This window comes from Panthera pardus, unplaced genomic scaffold (assembly GCF_024362965.1).
Source record: "Panthera pardus isolate Hobbes unplaced genomic scaffold, ASM2436296v1 HiC_scaffold_21, whole genome shotgun sequence".
NCBI classification, from domain to species: Eukaryota; Metazoa; Chordata; class Mammalia; order Carnivora; family Felidae; genus Panthera; species Panthera pardus.
Window position 1 is genome coordinate 15,002,633 of NW_026526777.1, and position 18,016 is coordinate 15,020,648.

Genomic DNA, 18,016 nt, shown 5'->3' on the forward strand with positions numbered 1-18,016 from the left:
CTCGGTATTTTTTGCCTCAACGCCTGGTAACATTCCTATTTGGCTATTTCAGTGTAGCAAAGAGAACAGGAAAGGAAAATTCAGTCAGCCTGAGCTCTCATTGACCTGGATTTGATTTGTGAACTCCATCACTGGAGTCTTGTGTGTAAAGCGTCTATATTCGATTGTAATTTGTAAAGATCAGTGCATAGACTTTCTATGAGTTGAATGTCTGTTTATTTCTCCTCTAGTGAGATGCCGTGAGAAGGCCTCCATTTAGCTGTCAGTCCCCTCCTGTTGTGTCTGCTTTTCCTCTTCAGTGTGCTCCTTGACTGCTTGAAAACGGAATTGTCTGAACACAAGCAAACTTTATTGATCCATATTTCTGTTTGAAAGACCAGAGATTTGTAGAAGTAGGAGACTATTTCTTTTCTCTGGAAAGCTTACTGCGAAGGAGGTCTCCTCATGGCGTAGTAAATCTCCAAGACCGAATAAATGTTACATTCAGCATATATCGTAAGCTTCATTTTGATGATTTATCTCATGTAGTTTTTACCCCATACTAACCTTCCTTTCTATCAGTGGTCTCCCACCTCCTGCCCAGAGCTCTTTCCCTCTACCCTGGGATTAGTGACCCATTTGCTACCCAAGTGGGTTGACAGAAGGGGATACTATTCTAAAGCCCTTCCGGTCCTTAGGGCTTTTGGTCCTAGGAGTGTAACTTGCATAAGGTAAGAAATATTTGTAGGGGTCACAATTGTCCTTGATTGTGCTTCTGTTGTGCTTGTCGTGCATTTGAACTTCTGACTAGGCATTTCTTGAGATTCTCTTTTAACATCCATAGGTGTCATGGAGTTGGGCAGTTGTGAGGATATAGTTAATTAAGCTGCATTAGGGTAAATATACACACTTGTTAAAACACTTAATTTGCCTCAATAATATTGATTACACGGCAGAAGTTTGTTTAAACTAAATGGTATTTTCCCCCTACTGTTACACTTCTTGAATGCAATCTGTATAATAGCTAATAGCCATCATCAGTTAAATATCATGTTAGTTATAAAGTAATGTCATAAGAATTGATTTGGACTTGGCAGTGGAGGAGAGCTCTCCCTTCAAAGCCGATGTAGATGATTAGCCAGAGTTTTAAGCAGAATCATGGTTCATATAAACTGTGTATATTTTATAGACTTATAGCTACTCTATATTACGTGAGTGCCCATTATATTAAAGAAAAGCTCAGACAGTTAATTATGCAAAACATCATGTATGCAATTACCCAACATTATTATGCATTTAACAGTTTTATTGATTTGCCTATAGCTCACTTACTGTATTCAGAGCTATAAACAAGGGATGTTCACCCCTAGATTGAAATAGGTCCAAGAAAACAAGCTAAGGATAAATTACACTACTAAGCGCCTCTGCATCAGATCGAATCCTTAAATACAGAAACTGTCAACAATCATAATGTGCAACACATTGTGATATCACAGGACCATTTCTTTTCCCATTAATAAAGTTTATCAACCAGGAAGCACCAGAAATCACCTGGCAATACAAATTGAAGCTACTGCAATTTCCTACATCTAAAATAGTCCAGATAACTTAACAAGGTGATCAGCAGTGGCCTCCACCTTGCATGGGGCCCACTGACGTGGGATGCGGTGTATGGTTACTTTCTAACACACATGCTTACAGCACCCCAGTCTTGTCAGGCTGCACACGCTTACGCTTATTGGTGCGTTTCTCTAACCAACTTTCTCGGCCTTCATTGCTGAAAATGAATATTCTCCATTTCCCTTCCTTTGTTTTCGGTATAACGCAGGTGGAGGTATGAGGTTCTGTAGTCCTGTCAGATTGCATAGCCAACCATCCTGGTTAACCAGGGACTGAGGGGTTTCCAGGACATGGGATTTCAAGGCCTAAACCAGGATGGTCAAACCAACGTGGTGTCAGATCAAAATTGAAAAAGAGGGGATCATTGAGCTCTAGCACCCCAAAAGCAGGTGGCATTTCTGCGAGATCCTTCTAGGTCTTGGTTTTGTCATTAGGGATGCAGTTGTTTTCACAGGGTTCTTTTCTTCTTTCCAAGATTTTATTTAATGGTATGTTTTCTTTTCAATGAGTATGTAGAAATGAATTAAAAGTCTCTCATTTATTGTCTGAAATTCTGACAGTTTTTTTTTTTTTTTTGGTGTAGTATACAGCCTCTTACAGAATTAGGGGAGCTTTTGGCTTTAAAGGGGGCCCTGATCATATTTTAGGGAGCTGGCTTCATGTCCCCACACTGCTTAGCCACATCTCCTATCAGCAATTCAAGCTGATAGGAGCTCCACAGAAAGCTGTTTGCTTACTCTTGTTCTTGATGGAGTAAGTTCTTTTAGACTAAATGCACAAGTTATTTATTCAAAGAATCACCATTACTAGATGATGTGACCCTGTTATGCAGAAATCTGTTCCATGAGATGGGCCTCAAGGTTTATTAAAGAAGGTCTAAAATTATACAGAAGTGTGTGTGCATATATGTGCATGTGTGTTTTAATCTTTCTGAGCATTGTGGGTCAGGATTTACAATTCTTCCTTTACAATTAATGATCTCTTTTCGTTAGGTTAACCAGGCAGGCCTTAAGATATTTCTTATTAAAAGAAAAAATCCTTTCTTTTCCTTTCCCAACTAAGCCAGTGTACCTTAATGCAATGATGATATGTTAGACCCAGTAGTTGTCAAAGCATCGTATTACTGTGATGCCATAATGACACCCTGTCTCTGTAAAGTAGTCATGTTTTCTCAAATCACACGTTGCACCGTTGATTTCTGACATGACACTTCATTCGGTTGCTTTCCCTTTCTTCAGCATCACCATTCTCTGACAATAGCAGCTGGTGCCCATTTTGTTACTAAGTGATTCACATTTTGCCACTTTACGAGAGTGCAATTAGTTGAAGCAGGAAAAGAAAAAAAAAAGAAGCTCATTGTAAAGTAGCATGCTTGAAGCTGTAACTCAGGCTGCTAAGGGAGCTGCTGGGGTCATGGATTCTGAAGCCTAGGACTTACGACTTGGAAGCTTGGCATAAGTCTTGGAAGTTTCCTTCTATGTACATTAAAACAAAACAAAAAAGCCTATAGGCTGATATATATATTTTTAATATTTTGTTCTTTAAATTTAAATAAAAATACTTAAATATTTAATCTGATGTTTTCAGGAGGTAGAAAACTGACCAGTCCTCATAGATTCATGCCTATTTTGAATAAGAAGTGTTTAGGTGTCAGGATTTGAAAACCTTCCTTTCAAACCCTGAAATTCTGTGATTCAGTAAGAAAGCTAAGGGCACTGTCTTCGTATTTCTCTGTGCATGTGTGAACTTGTGAGCTTGCTGGCTTCAGTGTGCTTTCCTAAAATGTTTGGATACAAATTGATAAAGTGGAGTTTGTAATGCAGATGGGTACCCTCTGGGGCTCTTAAGGATGACAAGGAAGAAAATAAAATAGTGATGTCTTTACCCGGCATTTTTTCAGCTTATTAAGGTGTCTGTCCTTGGTATGGATATAATAAACGTTTCAAAAAAAAAACCTTGTCTTAGTATAACAGCCAGGAAATCCAGACAAAACCTGCACATAATATGTTCTTTATGAGAATTTCATGCACCATTTTTTTTAAATAGGGAAATAAAGCAGCAAATAATTTTGAGTTTGTATAATATGTAAAGGATGAAATATAGCTGTTTAAGAACTTATCTGTTGATGAGATGTGTATGTTCTATATGACTATAGGACATTATTGATATACCAGCATTTAAACAAAAGTATTGGCTAAGCTTCTGTGGAATGCAGACCACCATGGTTGGGCATCTATGTAAGCATGTGGAAATTCTAACTCATGGCAATTCATTCAAGGTCACACATTTACCTGTATCTAGGTAGGATCTCTGAAAACAATTAAGCCCGATAATTATAATATAAATTGAATATTAACTTACAGATTATCTTCTTGTTTCCCCCTACAGCAACCACTTTAATTGATTCTTATTCTTTCTTTCTCTCTATACATGCACACATCTAACACAGTTAATTAACTTTCAAAAATTACACTTTGAAATAGTCCAGCGAATAAGAAGTTGCATTTGCCTTATCGTCAATATCTAGCACCAAAGGTAAATTTTACCCTTCCCGACTCTTGGGCAAGGTGAGGCACCAGGGTCCTTTTGGAAGCGTGATCATCAGAATTATTGACACTAGGGGCGCCTGGGTGGCTCAGTCTGTTAAGCATCCGATTCTTGATTTCAGCTCAGGTCATGATCTCGGGGTTTGTGGGATCGAGCCCCATGTCGGACTCTGCACTAACAAGGCAGAGCCTGCTTTGGATTCTTTCTCCCCTTCTCTCTGCCCCTCCCCTGCTTGCTCTCTGTCTCTCTCTCTCAAAATAAATACATAAATAAACTTAAAAAGAAAGAATTATTGAGACTATATTTCAAACCATATTAAACATGTATAATAAAGGACTGGCCTTACCCAGACCTCAGGAAGGCTGTTAAATCCCTCAAACTCAGTTTCTTACACAAAAAAGACAATGTTAGTCTTGACATAGCTATTTCTTCTTCCGGTTTATTCTCAGGGTGTTCCCTCAGAAGTCTTCTGGGAAGTCTCTTGTCTCCCTTGTGCTTCTCATCGTTCCTCTTAAAATAATAAAGTAAAAGCAACTGTACTGAGGCTTTAAAATAAACATTTCCCACAATTTTCTACCCATGTTATTTCTATTCATAATTCTTAACTAAATTTAGATTTTTATTAATCCAATGTGACCTAAAATTCCTGCATTAACAGCACAATGTGGAATTGGGCTTATTCTCTTTGGCTACAGATAAAGCCATCATCTTGAAAATGGCTCTTTCTGACAAAAAGGTGTTCTTTTGAAATAAAGTCTTATTCACTACATTCCTCTTAGAGTTAATGTGAATTTTAGTGCCTCTAATTTTAGATTGAAGTGAAGTCTAGAATAAAACCCACCAGCTGACAATTGAATTTATAGATAGTTGTGAATATTTCAGGCTTGAATAATAGAGCTGTAGAATTTCAGAGACAGAGAGGAAGAGAATTAAGACCCACTGTAGTTTTAGGGTATAATGTAATGGTGTCTAGGAAGTGTTCGATGTAATGAGCTAAGTAGTAATTAGGAGACAACTGTGTTCTTTCGGAGGTTCTGCTGAGGTGTCACTCCCAACACTGGAGAGGGCGACTCGATTACAGCAGACCTCTAGCCGGTGGGGTGGCCATCTCGGCCGTCTCTGCTCATAGGTGAGCTGTGGGTATAGTGGGTCTCCATGGGCACCACTTCCTCACCCCTGCTTGCTTGGCTTTAAAAAAAAAATCTGTGAACACCTTCAAGAAGTCTGTTGGCTTCAAGACACTTCTTTGTCTTCAATTATTTTTCTTTTTTCTTTTTTAGAGAGAGAGAGGGAGAGAGAGAATCGCAAGCAGGCTCCATGCTGAGCACAGAGCCTGATGCAGGGATCCCGCGATGCTGGGATCATGTCCTAAGCCAAAATCAGGAGTCTGGATGCTCCGACTGAGCCACCCAGGCTCCCCAACTTCAAGACATTTCTGCACTGGACTTTGGCATCAGACCTGAGTTCCAATCCTGGAATTCCCATTTCCTAGCTGTATGACTTTCAGGAGATTGTGTGATGTCTGAGGCTCTGTTGCCTGAAGAGGGATATCTCCCTCATAAGGTTGTCCTGAGGCTTAAATGAGGTGATATTAGTAAGGTGCTCAGGCCAGTGCCTGCCACATAATAAGCACTTGATAAATGGCAACTCTGACTATTATAACTTCCACTGGGCAAAAGATACTAATTAAGGCAGGAGCTCATTGTGTGAAAAGAAACAGGTACAACCTAAGGCACCAATCCAGTTTGATCAGTTTCATTCACTGCTGCAGTAGCCAGACCTTATGTGGGAAGAGATACTGCCACTGCCCAGAGACTTCCCTGACAACTTAACTTCCTAATCTCCTTGCTTCCATGCAGGTAATTGCAAAGTTATGGGTTGAGATTTTGGACCAGACAGCTGGCTGGAGACTCCCTCTTTTTCAGGGCTTTAACAACATGCATTTGACACATAAACATTCGGTGACTTAGAAAATAACTGTTCCATAAACGGGAAAGCAATTCTTGGCCTTTCTTTCTTTCTTTCGTTCTTTCGTTCTTTCGTTCTTTCGTTCTTTCTTTCTGCCTTTCTGTCTTTTCTTCTTAATTTGTTTATTTATTTTTGAGAAAGAGAGTGAGTGCAAGTGGGGGAGGGGCAGAGAGAGAGGAAGACAGAGGATCTGAATGGGCTGTGCACTGACATCAGCGAGCCCAGTGTAGGACTCAAACTCACAAAGTGTGCGATCACGACCTGAGCTGAAGTCAGACACTTAACTGACTGAGCCACCCAGGAGCCCCTGGCCTTGTTTCTTAATCAAGAGTTCTGCGGATTTTAGAAGTCCATGAGAAAGAGCCAGAGGGAAAGAAAATTGGGGTGAAATTGACCATAGATGGTACAAGAAAAAAGAGACACAGAAAAGAGGGCCTGGAGAAGACTAGGGATGTTTTGTGATCAAGTTGCTCTCCTCTGCAAAAAAAACGGGGGGGGGGGGGGGGGTGGGGAGAGGAAAAGAATGGTGCCTTAAGGGCAGATGGTGAAAGAGTTAATTGTCATAGCTGTGAGAAATTCAGTGCCAGAGAGAGGAAAGGGGAGCAACCATGTTTTAGTACCCTAATAACTTCTAACTCTAGTCCAAGATCATAATGTATGTGCGAGTCGTCCAGTAATTATAAGGTAATAAGTGAAGTGCTGGGGTAAGTGCTCTAAATTAAAAGGAATTCGCAGGGCTGCTGTAAGTCAGTGCCGACCCGCTTTCTTTCAAACGTTGACTCGAGGAAAAGTGCTTAGCCCAGAGTGCAAGCAGGGAGACAAGGAGAGCGATCTATTAATTACAGCGCTCATTAACAGTGACGGGTACAAGGCAGCAGATGCAGAAGGAAGAGGACGCCGTAGTTCAGGCTGGTGAGGGGGATATTTTTTCTTTCACTAGCTCTTGAGAAAAGGACAACACGGGTGGGTGGGCGAAAGTGCGAAGATATTTTTGTGGATTTCTTCTTCCTGTTTGCTTTCTTCACCTCCTGATACCGTTTTACTTTAGAAGGCAGAACAAAATTTCCAGTGTGCAACGTACTTGTTTAAGAGGCAAATATTTGCTCTTAATGCTCTGCTTTGGAGACTGCCTTCTTGGAGCAATGAAGTGAGCATTCCCCAATAGGAGATTATATATATATATATATATATATATATATATATATATATATATATATATATATATATTTTTTTTTTTTTTTTTTTTTTTTTTTAGTTTGAATTAACAGAACAGTGGGGGAAGGGGGGCGGAGGAGGACATGAAATTTGGGCAGTGATGAAATATCATTAGATTTATAGTAGAGGAGATAATTGCATCCCGTTGGTTATATTGTGACTACTCCCCCAAATTCTAGTGAATGACCATTACCCTGTGGGATTCCTATAAATCAACTTTCCACTGGGAAGCAATTAGCTAAGTCCCCTTCTCAACTGTCACCTCTTCTTTCTATGGCAGGCTCTCAAAATGTTCTTAGAGACTTTGCTAAAAGGGGTTTTGCACTATGGCTAATCGGAAAGAAAATAGGACCAATTATATCTTCTCATCTAATTACCTCTCCAGAAATTTAATCATTTATGGGTCCAACAAAGAAAGAGGGGAAATATGTTTCTTCTAGATAAGAGAGATAATTTGTCAGATTGGATGCCTCATCATATTTCCTTTTAGGAGGTATGATGTTAAAAGGCCAAAAGAAGGGGGGGAAAGAGAGCATCCCAAATCTCAATTTTCAGGACAAAATTTGATACATTCCTAGTTTGCTGAATATAATACAAAGTATCAGATTTATGGACTCCCAGGTGTACTGAAGGCTCAAATGGCTTTTCTTCACTCACCTCTTAAGCAATGGCAAATCACACAGACACACGCACATGTTTATTAATCCGTGTTGGTGATCGTTTCACTAAGTTTTGTGGGCTCTAGGAAATTATCCGTACATCTTGGCTAGAATTTTATACTTGATGTCTTTCTGTATTGCTAAATGGCTATGAAATAGAGCGATTTAAATAAAGAAGCGAAGTGATTGAGGATATATTCCCTATGTGTCTTAGTCAGATCAATAAGAGACACAGTTATGCTTATGGAAGCATGTTGACAAACTGTAATTACAGAGCTGAGGAATCATCTGTTCGGTCTTGAAAATAAAAGTTTGATTCTGCTCATAATAAAATGATTGCAGCATGGGAACATGGGAGGGAAAAATAGAGTGAGGATAAATCCAATTTTGGAAATGATATAGACTTTTAAATCACTCCTCTTCCGCGGCAAATTTAGAATCTAGAGTATTGACAGTGGTTTTCCAGGAGAAAGGTAAAATAAAAGGAATTGGACCCGTTAGAGGTTTTGTTTATGGCCTGTCTGGGCACTTTGATGTAACCCTGTCATGCCCTTATGCTGATTACCTTCTTGTAGAACAAGAGATATTGACTAGGGAATGAATGATGTGTAGTCCCAGCTCTTAGGCAGCGCTCTCAAAGAGCAATGTCTTTAACATATGAATTCTTCTATTTTTTTTTCCCCTCCTTTCATCCTTCCCTTTCACTTTCTCTCTATTTTTTCACCTTCTCTTTGTTTCTACCTGTTTTGGTTTCTATGTTTAACACTCTCTCCTTTTCTCTCTCTCTCTCTCTCTCTCTCTCTTTCTCCCTCTCCGTTTGTATCTCCTTACATCTCAGGCTTCTCTGCAGAATGTCAAACAAAGATCGACACATTGATTCCAGCTGTTCGTCCTTCATCAAGACGGAACCCTCCAGCCCGGCCTCCCTGACGGACAGCGTCAACCACCACAGCCCAGGTGGCTCCTCAGACGCCAGCGGGAGCTACAGTTCAACCATGAATGGCCATCAGAACGGACTTGACTCGCCACCTCTCTACCCTTCTGCTCCTATCCTAGGAGGTAGTGGGCCGGTCAGAAAACTGTATGACGACTGCTCCAGCACCATTGTTGAAGATCCCCAGACCAAGTGTGAATACATGCTCAACTCGATGCCCAAGAGACTGTGTTTAGTGTGTGGTGACATTGCTTCTGGGTACCACTACGGGGTGGCATCATGTGAAGCCTGCAAGGCATTCTTCAAGAGGACGATTCAAGGTTAGTGTTGCACCTGGGAACACCCCACTCTCGCCCAGCCTCAGGTTGATGGTTGGCGGTTGGTTGGCTGGTTTTTCTTAGTTCTTATCCTTGATAATCAAGTTTTCCAGTCTCAATTCTGTCTTGAGTACAAAATAGAAATAGATTACAATAGCTTGTGGAGGGATTATAGAATAAACTTCCCCAGATATGCCCCCTAAGAATTCTGCTTTCACTGTTAAGCCCTAATGATGGAATGATATGAAGCTATGTGTTAAAAAACACAGCTATTATCAGAGCAATGGAGGTCTGTGTTGCAACTAAACAAATACACACTGGATCCGTAGTGTTTTTACCTCTTTGGTTCTTCTTACAGAGGCATGAAAATAATAGATACTTTAGAGCAGTGGTAACTTGAGTGCGTACCAATATCACCTTGAGATCTTGTTAAAATACAGGTCACCCTACCCTCAGAGTTTCTGACTTGTTACATCTGGAGTAGAAGTCCAAGAATTTATATTTCTGACAAATTACCAGGTGATGCTGATTATACTGGTCCAGGATCCATGCTTTGAGAACCACCAGTCTACACAATTTAATTGTCTCCAACCTTCCTTCTTTCCCTATGGTGGGATATACTTTCCTCACCTTTTTAATGAGTTTGTAATGGAAAGTCTTCCAAATTATACCTAATTATGAAATATACCTCCCACATATATAAGACACATCTGAACCTTCATAGACTTTCAGATTTATAAATAACAACATAATTGTAGGAAAATATGGCGGAAATTTGTATGTGCTCATTTGAACTAGTAATCCACAAATACAGAGCTCCACTCATGTTAAAAGCCATAGATATATATTCTCACAGGAAGTTATAATTTTTACTTTTTTAGGTCCTTTGTGATATACTTATGAAGAAAATAGGGGAAAGAAAGAGTAACTGTTGAGGATTCTCAGCTCATCAGTGATTCTATTCTCAGTGGCTTACAAAATGTTTTCTTTTTTTTTAATGTTTATTTATTTATTTTGAGGGAGGGGGGCGGGGGGAGAGAGGAGGGAGAGAGAGAATCCTAAACAGGCTCTGCCCTGTCAGCATAGAGCCCAATGCAGGGCTCAATCTCAGAAATCGCAGGATGGTGACCTGGGACAAAATCGAGTCCAGATGCTTAATTGATTGAGCCACCCAGGCACCCCAAAATGTTTTCTTCTTAAAAGACAGCCATTTTTTGGATACATGTATGTCTTCCCACTTATCAGTGGTTCTCACCTTTGCCAGCTCACTGGAATCATCTGGAGACTGAAAACATACTGATCCAGGCCTCGTCCCCCCAAATTCTGAATTAACTGGCTTTGGGTGTGGCAAGGGCAAAGGAGGGATTTCTGAAAGCTTCGCACTTAATGTTTAAGTAAAGCCAAGTTTAGAAATCGCTGCCCTCTCCTGTGCTGTGTTCTATAAATAAATGGTTTCTCAGCGTATCTCTAGTGGACCAGTGGTATCACTGTCGCCTGGGAATTTATTTGAAAGCTTCATCCCAGATGACCCCAATCGGAATCTGTGGGGGTGAGCCCAGCAATCTTCCAGGGGATTCTGATACTCAGCCGAGTTTGATGTCTACCATGTGGCTGCTGATTACCACCAATGACTGACCATCGTCTGCTAATGGCCCATTCTTGGACGTAACTGAAATCAGTTTAATAGCTTTGTGATGTACTGATTTTTAAAGTGCAGATGAGATTATGTTTGTTGAATTCTCATCCTTCTAAATTTTTAACAAAAGGTGATCAGGAAACCCTTTATTTGTACATACAGTAATCTCCCACCTTTTTTTTTTTTTTTTTTCTTTTCTTTCTAGAGCAGCTGGGAGGCAAGTCTTGTCCGTTAGTTGCACTGAAGATTTCAGTAAAGGTCCTTAGTGGATTGGGTTTTACAATTTCCCTTACTTCTGTGTCTATTCCATAGCTTCCTTGATTTGTGGCTGTTTACTTAGGATCACAGTTTTTCAAGACATCATTAACTCTTAGATAATAGAGTGGATATTTAAGCCTAACTTTTTCATAACCTTTCATAGTTTTAACTGAAGAACACAAGTCAGGTTAGTTTGGAGTAAATATGAATTACCTAATTTTTTTTTTGTTTTATATCAGACTTTAATTTTTTTTTTTTTAACGTTTATTTATTTTTGAGAGAGAGAGAGAGAGAGAGACAGAGAGCAAGTGGAGGAGGGACAGAGAAAGAGGGAGACACAGAATCTGAAGCAGGCTCCAGGTGCTGAGCAGTCAGCACAGAACCCAACTTGGGGCTCAAACTCACGATCTGTGAGATCATGACCTGAGCTGAAGTTGGAAGCTTAACCAACTGAGCCACCGAGGCGCCTCGAGTAACCTAAATATTTTCATGGCTGTATCTTCATATTTTAGGGTTCATCATTGCCATATCTTATTAGCATTTTCTTACAAAAACCCTTTATCCACTGGATCTTTGTTTTCTTTTTTCTCATCTATAAATTGAAGGCATTGATACCTACCTCATGGGATGTTTAAGGATAAAATGAAATGTGAAATCATAGGTAAAGTAAGTAAAAACAATGTTTTGCTTCCACTCTTGTGCATCGGAAAATATCTTCAGTTTATTTACTAACATTGTAAAACTTGAGAATGAAAACACATTTCAAATCTTTGGGTTCTTAGTAGCCATTGTCCAAAGGTATTAGAATACTTACATTACGGAGTATCTAAAAATTCAAACTGGTAGTGACTTGATTTTGTTTATCCAGTTTATACAGCTCTGGAATTAACTACACAAAGATAAGCAAATATTTTGGGATAAATTAACAAATGCTGTGTATGCTTCTATAAGCAAGAGGCTCTCACCATGAAAACCACCCCCGTTTACTCAACAAATATTTACTGAGAACCTACTGTGAGCCAGACACTAGCATGCTGTCTGGAGTTTCATCTTACCAACATTTTATTAAACCTCAGTTCTCAAACACTTGTGCCTTGAGGTGAATTCCTCTACAAGCATCTTCTGCCTTGAGGGAGTAACAAATTTTTAGGATGGGCTGGGGGCGGGGAGGGGGCAGGTGGTGGTTCAACTCCTTGGTTCTTAGTATGTTTTCAAAAGAAACAACTATGAAACGGTTTCCTGACAGTTTTTTTTTTCTTTAAATCCTATAGCTTAGATGTTAGTAGCTCTGCATTAGTTATTTACTGTGCAATTAACTGGAATAGAGCAATTGGAATTCTATGCCTGATTATTCCTTAGGACGCTGAAATGCTACCAAAAGCTTAACAGAGCAAAGCACAGGGTGATTCTTGGCATTGATGTATAGTGCTCAGTTTTACTCCATATTGGAGAGAGCAACTTTCAAGGATTTTGAGCAGGAGACAGAGATGTCACTGTCCAGATTAGCACTCTGGACTTGCCCACCTGGCTGTGTTTGTAGCTGGCAGCTGGGCGGCACTTAGGCTACCCTGCTAGCTACATCAGCAGGCATCACACCGTGGGGCTAACTTAGCCCCAAAAAGGCAGTGAGGCAAATAAAGGGATTAAATTGTGAAAGTATAATGTAATAATTAGGGTGGTAATTGTAAGGAAGACTGGAACAGCCCCTCCTTTCTGTGGCCAAATAGTGATAGCAGCTGAACTCCAAAGACATTGAAAGGGGCCCAAATCTGTTGTTCTCATCACAGATTCTTGTTCTGATGCTGAAGGGGCCGGGAATCTATTCTCATGCCTTGAGGCAGCATTGCAGCCAAGCTCTCCTTGCAGAAAGGAGTCTGTCCCTTCCCTCCCCTACAGCTCTTCAGGGAATGAGAAGAGATTATGCAACTCCCTTTAAGAGCAAGTCTTTCTACTGTTCACAACCCGTAAGATCAGGGCATTATGTAAGTGTGGCTTCCTCCTCACTAGCGCCTGCTGGTGCTCTTGTTACTTGACTACGTGACAGGTGCACCCAAAAGCATATTTGTGGGGAATATTACCTCTTTAGAGTCTTTATTTCTTGTTGTAATAATCTATTTTTAAGATTGGTTATACAATATTGATAAATATCAATTATGAAGGTTGGGGAAACTACTTCTTAAATTTAAAGCCAAAAGCACATATATCTGGAGCACACCTTAAGAAAAGTAATGAGGGGCGTCTTGGGTGGCTCACTCGGTTAAGTGTCCGACTTCAGCTCAGGTCATGATCTCACTGCTCATGAGTTCGAGCCCCTTGTTGGGCTCAGTGCTGACAACTCAGAGCCTGGAGCCTTCTTTAGATTCTGTCTCTCTCTCTCTCTCTCTCTCTCTCTCTCTCTCTCTCTGCCCCTCCCCCACTCACACTCTGACTCTTTCACTGTCTCTCAAAAATAAACATTAAAAAAATTTTTAATGAAAAAAAAAAGAAAAGTAATGCGAATTGTTCTCTTCAAAGATGAATGTGGTATTCCAATTGTGAAAGGCAATTAATCATAGATTTCAGGGAAAGCCAACCAGAAAGGCATGTTTTATTTATTGACTACTTCCAAGTTATCATTGAACAACCATTGAACTAGGTAAGCGCTTAGGGAAAAGTCAAGGTGTTTTTGTTTTTGTTTTTCTTTTCTGCTGACCAAAAAACCTTTTTAGAAGATTTTGACAGTCCTATCACCTGATGGGGTTAAAATGGTAGTTGTGATCTCATTGCCATTTTCTGGGCTTTTTAATGGTGTGTGTGATATCATTATTCTGATTTCTTTTCAATTCCAGTGTTAGTCCCGATTCATAAATGAGTGGGAGATTTTTTGGTGCGTGTACCTTCCTGTTAAGAGTGTTCCTTGGAGTCTAGTGAGGGAAGCAAGAGAAGAAAAATATCTTCCTATGCCCCCAAAATATCAATATCAATACATAGTTCATCATTTAACATACAAAGTTCTAACTTTCTCTTTGTTTCTCTACAAGGATATATGTACATATATATATATATATACATATATGTGTGTGTGTGTGTCTGTGTGTGTGTATTTGTATATAGTTATATGGCCAATAAGGCCCTTTCAGCTGCTCATTTCTGGGCTAGAGATAAGACCTTTTGTTTTCCCCACACCTTCATGAAGAGGAAATTGTATACTTAAAAAATCAGGTTTTGGGTTTGTTTTGTTTTATTTTGTTTTTTAAGATATTCATTATAGCATAGGTCGTGGGTTCATATAAAACCAGGCCTAGGTGTCAGCCATTTAGAGCTGAGAGACCTTAACATCACTGTGCCTCTGTTTCCCAGGTAGGAAGGGTTAAAGGAGAGAATGTCTGTCAATTACCTGGCCCATAGTAAGTGCTCAATAAATTATGAATTTTGATTGATACTGGCAGTGTACTGGGATACTCAAATACTGGGTGGTTCAGATATTCCAGCACAAGTGTGTCCTTGATGCTGAACTGGGATGTGTAGGCTTCCTCAGATCATAGCTATCTACCTTATGCTATGATAATAAACCCTCTCTCCCTGAAGCCATTCTTGACAATGGTGCCCTTTTTCACCAGGAGGATTTGAGTGGGCTGACTGGAAATTCGATGAGTTTTGTATAGTTTTATGGCAATAAATTACCTTTTTTTCCCCCTGTGTCAATGGATGGGAAACTGGGTAAATCAGAATAGGAGCCTGAGTCCTGGGACTTGTGTGAAATATGAGATTCCCAGTTAAGCTTTACATGTGGGATTCAGGAATGAAGAAGCAGGATGTCCTTGCAGCATGAGATGTAGGAGTGACCGTGATAAGAACTGAGTTCCCTCTGGACATTTGTGGGATCCGAGACAGAACTATGGCGGTCAGCCACGTAACATATGTGTAAATGTTTAGAAGCTTAGAAATCGAGATAACAGACTGCTAAGTGACGTATGTTCTCTTCTTCTATTGGACAAACATACCTTCATAATGGCCTGGGAGGCCAGCTTTGCATTTTGAATTCTTAGACTCGTAGGAATTTTGTGTCAGAAAGAGGTAGTAGAAAGAGGGTCCGTCCTTAGCCTACACCCACGCCATTTCTCTCTTCCCCTCTACCTCCTATTATGTCCTGTGCATAGCGTGGACACCCTTGCTCACATGTCCAAGGCACATTGACCCCTTCCAAACAGTTACCCCTAGACTGCATGGGTGTCATAATGTGCACACCAACAGTCCAGTCCAGGTCACCTTCCAGAGGATGGACCCACGGGAGTGGCCCATGCAGGTCCTGGAAGGGGATTGTGGCAATTTAGCCGCAGAATTTGAGAGTCCCAGCTACTGGGGATCATGGGCTACAAGGGGGTCGGCTCCAGCTGGTCTTCTCCTTTTAGCCTGTTGAAGGGCCCCCTGCACTGTGAAGTCTTCTAAAGCCCAGGGCCTTCAGGTGAAGGTTTTTTTTTTTTTTTTTTTTTTTGGTCTGGTTCTAAAGGTGACATGGTAAGAGCCTAAATATCCCCTTAAACATGGGGCATTAAAGATGAGGCGTTTGCCTGCTAGCCATCTGCTAACGCTGCGGGCATAGCCTGTGGATCTGATGTGCCTACTTCTCTTCCATACTGAACTGCTGACTCTTTTCCAAAGCAGGCGGCGTAGTCCTAGAGGATCTTTCCTGGGTGTCACGTTTTCTTTGCCATTTGTGCTATTTTAGTCTTAGAAGAGAATATTTGCAACACTGGAGGAAGAAGAGACTTACAAATTGAGTGTCTGAGCATCATCTGAACCTTGCAAAAGAAAATATAAAATACTCTCTATTTAACTTAAATAGTATTTAAGAAAAATACTTACCCCAGTTTATAAATGACCTCTTTAAAACTCTAATATGTTCTAAGATTAAAACTCAAAATAATATGGAAATGTTTAAATTGACTTGAAGAATCTCAGGGGTTATCAGTTTGGATGTAGTATTAAATTAAATATTGATACTAATATTACAGAAGAAATATTGTGTACAATTCATTTGCTTTAGCTCACAGTTTGCTTTTGTTAAAGTTTAAGTGACTTTTCCACTTTTTCTTGCATTTGATTCCAATTTTGTCTGATTCTTGGAAATGCATTTATGTTGCCAAATTATAAATGAGAGATATCATTATACTCTGGCTATTTTAATTGTAACTTTCAGTGTTTATTTTAATAGTAAAATTTATATTACAGACTTTCTGTGTTGGTAGAGAATATGTATTATGTGAATGGATCTTTTAGGAAAAAGCATAATTTACAGATTCATCTCTCTTACTTTTGACTTAATGAACCCACTTCTAGGGATAAAAGAGTAGTGATTTCTTTTCTGTGGTTTGTTCTGACTTTTAGGAACGCACCTAAATTGTCATCACTTCTCAAGTTGTTGTAGAGCCAGAGAGTAAATATTTTAGGACCTGTGGGTCACATGCCTTCTCTGTCACATACTCTGCTTGGCTTTGTTTTATTTTTTAAGCTGTTTAAGAATATAAAAACCACTCTGAGCTTGGGGCCATACAAAAATATGCCTGGGGCTCGATTTGACTGCTGGGTAACTGCCAGACCAAAACACCCCAATTTATCTTCTTGTAGGCAACATTGACTCCTAGGATTTTCAACCCAGAGGACTTCTTTAGGCAACTTTCCATACCTATTATTTTAAACTGAAAGCAAGTTCTGTATCATGATGATCTTTTAAGTGTACTATCTCAGTTTTCCGAATGTTTTTATTTTTTCAAGGATCACATTTTTCTAATCTCTTGTCACTGTTCACTGTGTCATATTCGTGCGTGTTAGCTAGCGAATTGGAAAGTGGAATCAATGTAAATTAAAACATAGTAACAGAGCAGTTGACAAAAAGTTGGATCTTGAGTTGTATAAGACTGATTATTTTCAGAGATTAAATTGCATGGTTGATCTTTGATCAAAGAGAAGAAAATAGAAGAACATTTAACTGTCCTTACTATATTTTTGTCCTTCAGATATTAGGAACTCAAATTTGTGACATGACCGTCTCTGGTGTCATTTACATGTTTTTTAAACACTTCGTTATGTTACTGTAGTTTGAAAGTCATTTAACATTGACGTATCATTTTAGCTGTTGATTCACAGGGGAAGTTTACCAGCTGAGTGACACTGGATAAGAACCTGTCCGGTGTAAGGGGTATATGCCAATGGCAGGAGGAAACGAATTTTTAGTGAAACTTTTTATGACATGGTAAAATGTCCAACTATAGTTTACTGTCAAATTAGTGAGATATTTTAGTCACATTAGCCAAACAAAATTCACTTTCGTAGCAATATATTTGCAAAATGAGTGACACTCTTTTCTACTGTCTATGCTGTTTCGCAGTGGTTGGGAAGTGATATAGTATGCGTTTTATGTTCCTCGGGTAAGTTACATTATGTTTATTTTTACTTATTTAAAAAAGGATATTTGATGGAAACCAATTTGACAATAAATTCCATATTAAAAAAATAAATAAACATTAATCTTTTGTAATTAACTATAAAAAATTGAAAAGGACATTTGTGATAATAGTATCACTAATTTTTAAAAGTGCAATAATTGTAATTAATAGAAGGACAAGCGTTTTAGTAATTTTTTAAACTTAGCTGTATCTTCTGGGACGTCTGGGTGGCTTAGTCAGTTTAGCGTCTGACCCATCATCTCACTTCAGGTCTTGATCTCAGGGTTGTGAGTTCAGGTTCTGCACCGGGCGCTGCGCTGGACTTGAATGCCTACTTAAAAACAAACAAAAAAACTTAGCTCTGTCTTCATACTTTAAAGTGCTGATGTATCTGTAATATTAATATATTCTCCATTGATTCTCCTTGACGTGGCCTGCATGATAGAATCATAAAAAAT

The 18,016-nt window shown here is 39.5% G+C and overlaps 1 protein-coding gene across 21 annotated transcripts in view; it reads left to right on the forward strand.

The window, feature by feature from the left end:
* ESRRG (estrogen related receptor gamma) overlaps window positions 1-18,016 on the forward strand; it is a 625,497-nt gene that overhangs the window by 434,457 nt on the left and 173,024 nt on the right. For 18 of the 21 annotated variants that reach the window (XM_053908974.1, XM_019465627.2, XM_019465623.2 and 15 more), the window contains one exon: window positions 8,827-9,242. The exons of the other annotated variants lie outside the window; for them this stretch is intronic. In XM_053908974.1, the coding sequence (XP_053764949.1) occupies window positions 8,840-9,242 (403 nt within the window). In that variant the 5' untranslated portion in view covers window positions 8,827-8,839. The remainder of the gene's footprint in view (window positions 1-8,826; window positions 9,243-18,016) is intronic. 21 annotated transcript variants of the gene reach the window in all.